The sequence below is a fragment of the Rhamphochromis sp. 'chilingali' genome (genome assembly GCF_963969265.1).
Source record: "Rhamphochromis sp. 'chilingali' genome assembly, chromosome: 7".
NCBI lineage: Eukaryota > Metazoa > Chordata > Actinopteri > Cichliformes > Cichlidae > Rhamphochromis > Rhamphochromis sp. 'chilingali'.
Genome location: NC_137934.1, coordinates 38,937,736 through 38,949,939, shown reverse-complemented (window position 1 = coordinate 38,949,939; position 12,204 = coordinate 38,937,736). Strand labels below are relative to the sequence as shown.

The window sequence follows — 12,204 nt, the reverse complement described above, 5'->3', positions numbered from 1 at the left end:
ACTCCAACATACACACCACTCCCCCAAAATCCACTCTTTCTATCTCAGCACTTCAAGTGAGGAACAAGCTTCGCAAGATCAAGGTGTGGAAGGCTGCAGGTCCAGATGGCGTCAGCTCCAGGCTCCTGAGATGCTGCGCAGATGAACTGTGTGGCATCCTAGGATATCAACCTGAGCCCGTCACTGGGGAAAGTACCACCGCTGTGGAAGACCTCCTGTGTGGTACCGGTACCAAAGACCTCCCATCCCAAGGACCTCAGCAGCTACAGGCCGGTAGCCCTGACATTGCACCTGATGAAGACCCTCGAGAGGTTGGTTCTAAACCATCTGCGCCCCCTGGTGAGGTCTTCATTGGATCCACTGCAGTTTGCTTACCAGCCTGGCATTGGGGTGGAGGACGCCATCATCTACCTCCTGCACCGAGCTCTGACTCACCTGGAGAAGCCTGGAAGCACTGTGAGGATCATGTTCTTTGATTTCTCCAGTGCTTTCAACACCATCCAGCCACGACTTCTGAGAGACAAGCTGGAGTTATCGGGAGTGGACCACCACATGTCCCAGTGGATGCTGGACTACCTCACAGAACGTCCAGAGTATGTGAGGTCACAGGGCTGTGTCTCTGACACGCTGGTCTGCAGTACGGGGGCCCCACAGGGAACTGTGCTGGCACCGTTCCTCTTCACCCTCTACACTGCAGACTTCTCCATCCACTCCCCACGCTGCCACCTACAGAAGTTCTCTGACGACTCTGCCATAGTCGGCCTCATCACAGGTGAGGACGACTCAGAGTACAGACAGTGGACTCTGGACTTTGTGGACTGGTGTCAGCAGAACCACCTGCTGATCAACGCCGGGAAAACCAAGGAGTTGGTGGTGGACTTCCGGAGACGCAGACCCACCACACTGACACCAGTGAACATCCAGGGAGTGGACATTGAGATAGTGGACTCTCATAGGTAACTGGGAGTTCACCTGAATAATAAACTGGACTGCAGCCACAACACCGATGCTCTTTACAGGAAGGGTCAGAGCAGACTCTACCTGCTGAGGCAGCTCAGGTCATTTGGAGTCCAGGGAGCGCTTTTAAAGACCTTCTATGACTCTGTGGTGGCATCTGTCATTTTTTTACAGTGTTGTATGTTGGAGCAACGGTTTAACGGCAGCTGAGAGGAAGAGGTTGGACAAAGTCATCAGGAAGGCCAGCTCTGTTCTGGGATGCACCCTGGACCCGGTGCAGGTGGTGGGAGACAAAAGGACTCTGGCCAAAATAACATCTCTGATGGACAGTCTCCCACCCCATGCATGTAAATGCTGCTGAACTGCAGAGCTCCTTCAGTGACAGACTGATGCATCCTCGATGCATGAAGGAGCGTTTCCGCAGGTCCTTCCTCCCTGCAGCTGTCAGACTGTACTACCAGAACTGCTCCCAACAAACATAGATGTTCACATCTGCGCTGTAACTGCAATAAGTTAATTAACCGATTCGCACTACAACCTGCTCTGCCTCTTATCTGTAGTTATTTTTATTTAATTTAACAACTGTACAATACTCTCTGTATATAGTAACCATTGTCCTTAATGTAAATATGTAAGAAATTCTGTATGTTTCTGTTCTGTGTCCTGTGTACTGTTTGTTTGTATATGTGTCTTTTTGGCTGCTGTTACAACCAAATTTCCCCTTATGGGACAATTAAAGGATTATTCTATTCTATTCTATTCTTCTATCTATTCTAAATAATGTCAATAAGGCCTCTGCAATGTTCTGAAGACAGTTAAACTTGTCAGGTAGTGATGTCCAGCAGGTGAACATGCAGCTCCATGAACACGCACAGCTGTGGATTCCAGCTGCTTCGATGTTGCATTAACTGGCATTACCTCAGCCAGTTAATGCGAGATAAATCCAGCTGCTCATTAAAGATTTCTGGTTTGATCAGAAAAGAAAACATTGGTCCAAACGCCTGAAAGTCCCAAAAATGCATTGGGTCTCGAGTCTACGGATGTATCCGTGTATTTCCATGGTGCTGATGCTGTGCTGAGTGGACAGCTCCTGAAGCTTTTGAAGTGTTGGAATGTGGAAAGCTAACAACGTCCCTCTAAGTTATTTTTAGCCAAATACAAGTTGAATCTGGTAGTTGGGGTTGTTAGCTATGATACCATCATTAAGAAGCGACACAGCTAATGTGTCTATGTGAGCTAATTTGCGATGTGCACCGCTGGCCCAGCCATTTATTTTTTTTTGATGCACCTTCTCAGATTAATTCACTGCGTGTCGTGCTCAGGGCTGGACTGGGACACAAAATCGTTTTAATTAGAGACCGGCCCACCAGGTATTAAAGCCATAAAGCCTTTGAATGAAAGCAAATGCTGCTGTGACAGTGATGTACAGTCTTGTTGGTATATGTATGATTTCTATACATTTTACGTCAGATAAAAACTTTGGTTGTAAGCTTCAGATAATTATTTAATAACAGCGAGACATTTTAAATGAAAATAAGAAAGTATTTCTTTGTGCCCCCCTCTCCCTGTTAATGCCCTCCTTGGCCCCCTGGCAAAACTTTGCTAGACCCACCCCTGCACAGTTACCACCTGTCAGCTACTTAGAAAAGGATCCTGGTGTTATTTGTCTCTCAGAAACCGTTCATAACTTCAACTCATCCATGTCACCTAAAAGGTAAACCTGTTTCTCCATCACCTGTTCAGCTCTGATGATTCAGTAAGGACATCTCCTGGTTTCATCTTCATGTTTCCCTCTCACCAGATATACAAACCGACATCATAACCAGCAGCTTTACAGCTGTGGCTCCAGCAAACCTCAGCTGATACTAGAAATTAATATTAAATAAATTCTAACAACAGCTGATCAAGCCTAGACGTGCTGCAGTTTAGCGCGACATCTGGCGGTTTCCTCTTTCTGGCGCAAAGTGGGCTATAAACAAAAACGAGAGAAAAGCTGATCAGCTGATCATTGATTAGTTTCATGATTGAAGTAGCAACAGGAGAGGGAGGGAGAGAATGAGAGAAGAAGAGGCAGCTGTGCAGCGTAACGACAGAATAACTCCAGCTTTGTGTCTTTTTCCATCCCAGACAAACTGCGTCCCTTCTCAGCTCAACACGAAACGTGTAATAATTTCTCTGAATACGAGACGATTCCGTTTGTACGGGATGGTTGGCAACTCTAGTAACTAACCTTATGAATAAAATAAAGTTCACTATCAGTAACATCATAGCAACCACCCAGCTTTATAGAAACTCTGTCATGCTAGCTAGTACGCAGTACGAGTTATTGTAACTGACTGTAAAAAGTCAGCACAACGAAAATAAACTCCAGCTAAACTTGGTTCATATCTGACCCAGATAGACTGCAGCTTTGGTGAGGCCAAATGGCATGACGAGATACTCGAAATGCCCCAGGTGAGTGTTAAACGCAGTCTTCCACTCATCCCCCTCCCGAATGCCGACCAGATGTAGGCGTTGCGGAGGTCGAGTTTAGAAAAAATAACGGCACCCTGCAGGAGCTCAAACGCGGACGCCAGCAGTGGGAGAGGGTACTTGTTCTTGACAGTTATGTTATTTAACCCCCGAAAGTCAATGCAGGTGCGCAGGGTCTTATCTTTCTTCTCAACAAAGAAGAATCCCACCCCGAGGGGAGACGTGGAGGGCCGAACAATACCTGATGCGAGGGAATCTGTGATGTAACGCTCCATGGCCTCGCCTTCAGGCTTAGAAATACTGTACAAACGGCTGGTAGGTAGGGACGCTCCAGGAAGAAGATCAATACAGCAGTCATAGGGGCGGTGGGGTGGGAGCGACAGTGCTCGGTCCTTACAAAACACTGGAGCAAGGTCGTGATAATCGCTGGGAACTTTAGAGAGGTCAGGGGTCGTGGAAACCTCTGCTGGGATATTATCTGTGATGTTAGGTAATGCCGACTTTAAACATTGCTCGTGGCATTTAACACTCCATCCTGTCAAGCAGCTGTGAGACCAGTCTATTTGGGGGTTGTGCTGCTGTAGTCACGGATAACCTAATACCAGAGGTGTTTCAGGGGCTTTGAATAAAAACAGACTGATCTTCTCAACATGGTTGCCGGAGAGTAGCAATTGGATCTCCTGAGTACAGTGAGTCACTTCGGCAAGTAATTTCCCATTCAAGGCTGACACTCTTAAAAGAATGCAGCGACTGTATCTGTGCACTGTTCAGAACTTGTGGAGGTCTTGGCAATCAGATGCAGGCCGTTTTACATCCCAAGAGAGTTTACTGTGATGATCATCGTTGCTGTTTACATCCCACCTAGTGCTAGCACAAATGCTAAAGCTAGTGGAACACTCAATGAACTCTAGAGGATTATCAGTGATCTGCAAACAGCCCACCCTGATGGCTTCTTCATTTTCGCTGGGGATTTTAACAACACCACACTTAAATCAGTTGTACCCAAATTTCACCAGAACATTAACTTTGCAACAAGAGGAGACAATATGTTGGACCTTGTTTATACAAACATTAGTGGTGCAACGGATCACAGTTGATCCAAAATCCGAACCGATCCCACTCCACTGTTCAGTACGCACGTGATCCGAAGATTCGAAAAAGGAAAAAAAAAAAAGTATGTGTATGGTGGTCAGTCTGTCAAGCGATAGTTATGGTCAGCGCTAGCGGTCCAAGTGGTGAAGCAGAGGAGTTTGCGGCATTTAAGCAGCACTTTGTTGCCCAATCCGACCGGGCTAAAGCTATTACTAACATATTGGGGTGTTTAGCTGCAGACGGGAGGCCGTATTCCGTTGTGCAAAACAAGGGGTTTAAACTGTGATGAACGTGTTTGAGCCATGCTATGATATCTCGTTGCGCGTCCACTTCAGTGTGACAAGATCATTCCGAGCATGTATGAGCAGGAAAAGTTTAAAGTTATGGCTAAACTGTCCCGGGCATCTTCTGTTGCTCTGACTACAAATGGGTGGAGCTCCAGGGCAACGGAAAGCCACGTGACCGTGACCGCTCATTGCGGAGTGGTAGATACAAAGCCCTGCACTGATTACATTAGATTAGATGAAACTTTATTTATCCCTCAGGTGGGTTCCTCCGGGAAATTCAGTTTCCAGTAGCACAGCACCGACAGAAGTTGCAGAATGTGAGCAGAAATATACCACATATGCACATATATAAATACAGAGTATACAAAAGGGATAAATAGAATAAATAGGAATAAGAATACAAGGGAACGGCACATTTCAAGTGAGTCTATTACACCGTTGGATATTAACAAAAACGATTGCACAGTGAAAAGGCACTACAGCTTACTTGTTCCCCCCTCCTTTGTTCCCGTTTCCCCCCCTCTCCCCTCCAGCGAGGAGTTAAACAGTTTAATGGTGTTTGGGACAAAGGACTTTTTAAGTCTGCTGGTCCTTGACTTTAGGAGAAGCAACCTGTCACTGAACAGACTTCCTCTGGTTGTTTATAGCCGTGTGCAGAGGATGCAGAGGCTGCCCAGCATGGTCCACAATGTCCATATTGCACCTTAATTTGTTTTTATATAAGTGTGTGGAATGAGTCTTCAGTTGAATGTTTTTAATAGGCAAAAAATACTTAAATAAGTAAATGGCAAGTCGAATTTTTGTCTTTTTTTTTTTTTCTATTTTTGCTGATCCGAAAATTTATCCGATCCTTGACTTAAAACCGTGATCCGATCCGAACCGTGAGATTTTTGATCCGTTGCACCACTAACAAACATCCAGCATGCATACCAGGCTTCACCCCTCCCCCACATCGGACAATCAGACCACATCTCCATACTTCTCACTCCAGTCTAGAGACCCATCAACAAACGGATCAGACCAGCCTTCAGAGAGGTGAGAACATGGCCAGAGGGGGCCATACCTGTTTTGCAAGACTGCTTTGAATGCTCAGACTGGGATATATTTAGAGAAGCTGCTACATACTCAGACACCGTGGACCTGGAGGAGTACACAACTTCAGTGACCAGCTACATCAGCAAATGCATTGAGGATGTCACTGCCTCCAAGACCGTCATCACCTATGCAAACCATAAACCCTGGTTCTCTGCAAAGCTACGCAACCTGATGAAAGTCAGAGACTCTGCCTGTAAGGCCAAAAATAGAGAAGCTTACACTACAGCCAGAGCAGATCTATCATGGGCCATCAAAGACTCAAAGCGGCAGTATGCACATAAGATCAACACACATTTCACAAGTACAAAGGACACTCGGCGCATGTGGCACGGCATCCAAACAATCACGGGCTACAAGCCAACACCTCCAGCATGCAGCAGTGATCCCTCTCTGCCAGACCAACTAAATGACTTCTTTGCACGTTTTGAGACAGAACAAAGAGCCAGAAAGGAAGATGCCCCCCTCACCCAATGACCAAGTACTTTGTCTGTCCACAGCAGATGTCAGGATGACACTTCAGAGTAAACCTGCGAAGGGCTGCAGGACCTGACAACATACCTGGCCAGGTGCTTCGGGAGTGTGCTGACCAGCTCGCAGGCATCCTCACGAACATCCTAAACACATCACTGAGCCCAGCTGTGGTACCTGCATGCCTCAAAACCACAAATCATCCCAGTGCCAAAGAAGTCCACTGTGTCCTGCCTCAATGACTACCGGCCGGTGGCACTTACGCCCATCATCATTAAGTGCTTTGAGAGGCTGGTATTGAGGCACATGAAAACTCAGCTTCCACTGAATCTGGACCCGCTACAGTTTGCTGATCACCAAAACCGCTCCACAGATGATGCCATCTCATCTGCTCTTCACCTTTCTCTCTCCCATCTCGACAAAAGGACACTTATGTCAGAATGCTGTTTATTGATTTCAGCTCAGCATTCAACACAGTCATTCCCCAGGAGCTGGTAAAGAAGTTGGACTCACAAGGAATAAACACCTCCCTCTGCATTTGGATCTTGGACTTCCTAACTGACAGGCCATAGTCTGTCTTCATAGGAAATAAAACCTCCAAAGTCGTCAGACTGAGCACAGGATCGCCGCAGGGCTGTGTGCTTAGTCCACTGCTGTTCACCCTGCTAACACATGACTGTACTGCACAGTACAGCTCATTTTTACCGAAACATAGCATGTTATTTATTTGTAATTCCTAGTTATACATCTCTTGAAGATATATCCTTTATATATTTATAAATGCACCATGGGGGGCTTAGGGTGAAACAGCATTTCGGTACACTGTATACTGTGTATACTACTGTACTGACAATAAAGCTCTTGAATCTTGAATCTGAAGTAAGCCTGCAGAGCGAGAGCGAAGTGCTCTAATAGGGTGATATGGTACTACAAGGTCATTAAGATAAGATGGGGCCTGATTATTTAAGACCTTGTATGTGAGGAGCAAGATTTTGAATTCTGGATTTAACAGGAAGTGTTAAGCTTGAACATGAACAAACTGTAAATGACTTGTGGTTCAAACTAGCCTACCATCTATTACCATTAGTTCATCTATAAATTCAGCATCAAAAGTAACAAATTCTTGACTTTGACATAATTATGACATTTACGGGTCAATGTGAAGCACTTCTGTTTGAACTGAGGTGGAAAATGGGTGCAGCTACTCTGCTGTACAGGAGGAGGTGTTGTTGCATTGTGCATCTCCCATAGTGGGATTTATAATAAAAGAACACCAGAGGTCTGGACCCTGTTAAACTGATGAATATATAACACCATCATAATCTCATGTAAGCTTGTCTACTATGTGCAATGATCACAAAGCAAAGAGCCAAAACAGTGACAGGAAAGCCAGTAGCTGTGCTGAATAAAACTTGCAAAAATAAAAAACTGAATCCAAACAGTCTCAGCGAATCAAGAGTTTATGAAAGGATGGCAGGTGAATGATACAGAAGTAAATATCTGACAGCATTCTAGTAGTTATGCATGTTGTTGCTGAATCACTTAAGATGTAATCACAATAAAACAATCAATTATTTTCCCATGTGAATTTTTCCATTGTTGACATAATGCTGATCAGTTTTTACATTGTTTTATGCGACAGAAGAGGAAAGACTACAACCACTAGCATAAACATTTCAGGATGATCCCATAGTCAGTCACGACCCACAGATTGCCACGATCATAGCTCACATGGTTGATGCGAGAGGGCATTGGTATTTTGGTCCAGCTCGTGCCTTGTGGAGTGCTGCTGTCGATGCCTTGTCTGTAGAGAGAAGACATTGATACTTAAATCATTGGATCTGTTTTATTTGTGCAATTGAGGTTTTGGCCTCAGCTCCTCACCATATTATCTATCCTGAGTTAAGAGTTGTAAGTCTCATGGTTGCTCGGTCTGGTGACCCAAATATAATGTTTTTGATTACTTCATGTTCTGTGATTTGGGGGTTTCTCGTGGTCTAGTCTGTTGCATTTCTAGCTCCTTTGGTTATTCCTTAGTATTGTTGGTGATTTCTAGACTTTAGATTTTGTTAATGTTCTGTGTTACATCTAGTTATCTAGGTTTCTATGTTCGTGTATTTCCTGTTTTACTTTGGTAGTCTCATGTCCTGTGTTAGAGTTTTCTGTTTTGCTTCCTTCCTGTCTTGTGTGTCAGATTAGGTTAAGCTGTGTCTCTCTTCTGTATTTATTGTGTGTTTTCCTTTGTTCTTTGTCGGGTCGTCTGCATTTCCTCTGCTCTTCTTCACTCCACATTTTCAGGTTTCATGTTTTCTAGTTCAATGTTTCATGTTCACCTTTTCCCAGTTTAGGTTTTGTTAGATTCCTTTCTGCCATTTGTTTTGTAATATTTGTTGCAGCCCTAAATAAAGGCTTGCTTTCTGTTAACATCCACCTCATTTGTCCGCATTTGGGTCCGCATTCTCTTCTCTCCACGCCGTCTGCCTTAGCAGGCGTGACAGGAAGAGGTAAATATGTTTAACAGATGTGAAAAATGAGATTTCTATGATTTCTTTTAAGTGAACACCTAAATGTATTATAGAGGAGAGACAGATCATTCAAAGAATCCACAACTGAAATCTGAAAATTCTTAGTTACTGAGTTTCTGAGTTACAGAAACTATGATGATTATAAGTAAACATTACTAGTTTTCTTTTGTAGCATTTGACTGGTGATTCTACACATGAACATTGTATGGCTCAGTGATCATTACAATGAAAGTCGCTTCTAGAAAGATTTAAGCACAAATTGCCTTCGTGAGCAATTTGTTATTCATTTGTGGAGAGGTCATTCTAAGGTTGAAGAGCAAAATAGTGGTTGATCCATTGCATGGATAACAACAGAGGAGTCAAAAACACAATAACCTGATTCAAACAGAGACTGAAAGAGTCAAAGCAAAAAGAAAGAAGAAAGAACAGAAATACTGCCAGGGCTAGTTAAAATGCTTTCAGACTAGATTAAGTGTTTACCTTTGGAAGACTTCTCCTCCTCTATTTACAACAAAGACGCTTCCATCAGTCCCAATTTCAACCATTACTGCAAGACCATCCACTTGTATCCAGCCACTGATGCCACAGGTGCTCGGTGTTACTTTCTGTCACGAAAAGCAAATATGGTGAGATGTCTTGATCATACAAATAACAACACAAATGATCATTAAAATAAAAAAATAATTTACTGTGAAGTAGATGTTTTGACCTGAGTTCACTCCCCAGCATCCATATTTTGAGCTGCAACTGACATACATTAAAAGCCCAGGCAGGGTTGTCCAGCTCAGGGTGCTCTCTTCCCTGTGGGCTGAGGCAATGGTGCTTTTCAGACAGTGGATGGTGGAGGTGGAGGTAACTCCCACCACCTGACCATCACCTCCAGCATCCACCTGCTGTAAACTCTCACCTGAAGACACAGAGGTACAGATCATTCATTCAAACAGCTGCTACCGCGCACACTCTGTCTTAAGTCTGTGATAAAGCTCACCAGTCGCATAAACAAAGCTGCCAGCTACGTATTTGTAGACGTCGTTGTGTTTGAGGTCAACACCCCAGATTCCTGCAGGTCCCACTGAGACATGCTTCAGGGTGAGTGAGCCCATTTTGTACCACTGTGATCCAATCAGAAAGTATGCATAATTGTTGCTGTCTGTCATCACAACGTTCCCCTGCCCAGCATCAATCTGTACAGCAGGAAACTGTTGTGGACCCTCCGTGCAAGTGCAGCCTGTGAAGAGAAAACCATCAGTCATATGAATGGAACCTTTATTTATTTTAAGGATAAAAATAATTTGCTTCTTGGTTGGTTTAAACAAATATAGTAAATGATAGTGTAGTTTTATTTTGAAAAACTGGACTTACCATGACTGACTGACAGGTAGTTTAGCATTAGCAGCAAGGCTGCGATAGCTTTCATCTTGTTTCTGAGTCTGTCTGCTGCAGGACTCTTCTGGGTGTGTTACTGGATGTTTGCTGAGCTACTGCACTGCACCGTTTGCGTGAGTGTGCATTTTATAATTTACCAATTATTGTGAAACATGAAACAGATTTTCTTTCTTTTTTTTTTCTTTCTTTTTTTTTTTTACACAATTTAGGCAAAGGAGGAAGTTGTGAAACAGGGATTTTTTTCAAGTACAACCACAAAGCAACGACTGAGGATTCTTCCAAGATAAAATGATTTCCATAAAACATACAAACCTTCCTGGGACATATTTCTATTAGTTGGGGAAAGTTACTAGTGGCAACTTAACTTTACTTTGAAGTTATTCCATCTTATTAATTAGTATTAGGTCCAAGCTACTCATGATTCATAATCATCTTTTGGTTGTTTATATATTGAAAACCCTGTTTGTGCAGCTCTCTTGAAATATATACCCTAATCTCTGTTCCTTTCATGGGGTCTTACTTTAGATCCTGAGTTCCACCATACTACTGCAGGTAAAGTTGTTAATAGTACAACAATAGCTGAGGCTGTGATTATGACTCAATTCCAGACTCTGTAAATCCAAACCAAATCATGGCTGATTCTGTAAATGTCTTTGATTATGTAAGAAGTCTGTGTAATTTGTTTGTCTTCTGTAGAAAATAAAAAGAACAATATCTGTTTTGTCTCCTTCTGCCAAATGAACTGCTGCTCTAAAGAAAATTCAAAGAGGATGGAAACAGTTTCTTTTAAAAAGCTGTACAAATGCATTAGTTTGTCTTTTTAGAGGCTTTGGTATATTATGTATGTTATTAACTTTAGTTTTTATTTGTAAATATAATGATAATCTTCAATACTAGTTTGTGGACGGAGACCTCCTCCCTAAGGCTGAAGTTTGCCCCTGCTCACTGAGGATGAGGGTTATCCAGAGTAATGAGTTAAAAATCTAGGTATACCATCAAAGACTGACTGAAAAACACTGGTTACAAAACACTTTTAAAAATAGTTCAAAAGTGCTGTCACGAATGAATAGCACATCCCAAAAGAGAAAGCCACAGATGTGGAAAAAATTTGGATTTCTAGAATATCAGTATGAAAGCCATGAATAACTGTTTAGAACAATAGCTCATATCACGATCATTTTGCTTTGTGTTGTAATCAAAAGATGAAACAGAAGTAAAGAATAAAAGGAAATGAATCAAAGACTTTATTGAAGATATAATCAAGGGGAAAAAATGCCCACTCTGGGTCAGGGACGAGTTCCTGCCCCAAGTGGAGGAGTTTAAGTATCTCGGGGTCTTGTTCATGAGTGACCGGAGAACGACAGACAGATTCATGCTGTGGTTGCAGTCATGTGGACCCTGTACCGATCCATCATGGTGAAGAGGGAGCTGAGTATAAAAGTGAGACTCTCAATTAGCCGGTTGATCTACATCCCTACCCTCACCTATGGTCACCTAAGCTGTGGGTAGAGACCGAAAGAATGAGATCGCAGATACAAGCACAGGAAATGAGTTTCCTCTGAAGGGTGGCTGGACTCTCACTTAGAGACAGGGTGAGAAGTTCAGCCATCCGGGAGGGGCTCAGAGTAGAGCTGCTGCTCCTCCACATCGAAAGGAGCCAGTTGAGGTGGTTCAGGCATCTGACAAGGATGGGCGCCTCCTGGTGAGGTGTTCCGTGCATGTCCCACCAGGAAGATATATGTATGTGTGTATATATATATATATATATATATATATATATATATTAGGGGTGCAACGATACACAAAATTCACGGTTCGGTTCGGTTCGATACTTTGGTGTCACGGTTCGATATTTTTTCGATACAAAAAAAAAATGTTCATGCCTTTTTAATTTGTCATTTATTAAAATTATAAATATATAT

At 43.3% G+C, this 12,204-nt stretch overlaps 2 protein-coding genes across 5 annotated transcripts in view; one reads left to right on the top strand and one right to left on the bottom strand.

Annotated features, from left to right (window-relative positions):
• LOC308400038 (fish-egg lectin-like) overlaps nt 1–12,204 on the top strand; it is a 59,592-nt gene that overhangs the window by 8,016 nt on the left and 39,372 nt on the right. The gene's annotated exons all lie outside the window — the stretch shown is intronic.
• LOC308399884 (fish-egg lectin-like) lies at nt 7,961–10,580 on the bottom strand. The gene is made up of 5 exons (XM_080887292.1): nt 10,259–10,580; nt 9,885–10,124; nt 9,586–9,803; nt 9,377–9,501; nt 7,961–8,175 (listed from the first exon to the last, which is right to left on the bottom strand). The coding sequence occupies exons 1-5, from the start codon at nt 10,311–10,313 to the stop codon at nt 8,034–8,036; spliced, it is 780 nt and encodes a 259-aa protein (XP_080743418.1). The 5' UTR covers nt 10,314–10,580; the 3' UTR covers nt 7,961–8,033.

Excerpts from the sequence above, each read along its gene's own strand:
- LOC308399884 (XM_080887292.1), bottom strand. The coding sequence starts at position 10,313 with ATGAAAGCTATCGCAGCCTTGCTGCTAATGCTAAACTACCTGTCAGTC. Across the intron at positions 9,502-9,585 it reads GTCAAAACATCTACTTCACA|AAAGTAACACCGAGCACCTG; the intron begins GTAAATTATTTT and ends TTTTCGTGACAG. Across the intron at positions 8,176-9,376 it reads GGAGGAGAAGTCTTCCAAAG|ACAAGGCATCGACAGCAGCA; the intron begins GTAAACACTTAA and ends TTCTCTCTACAG.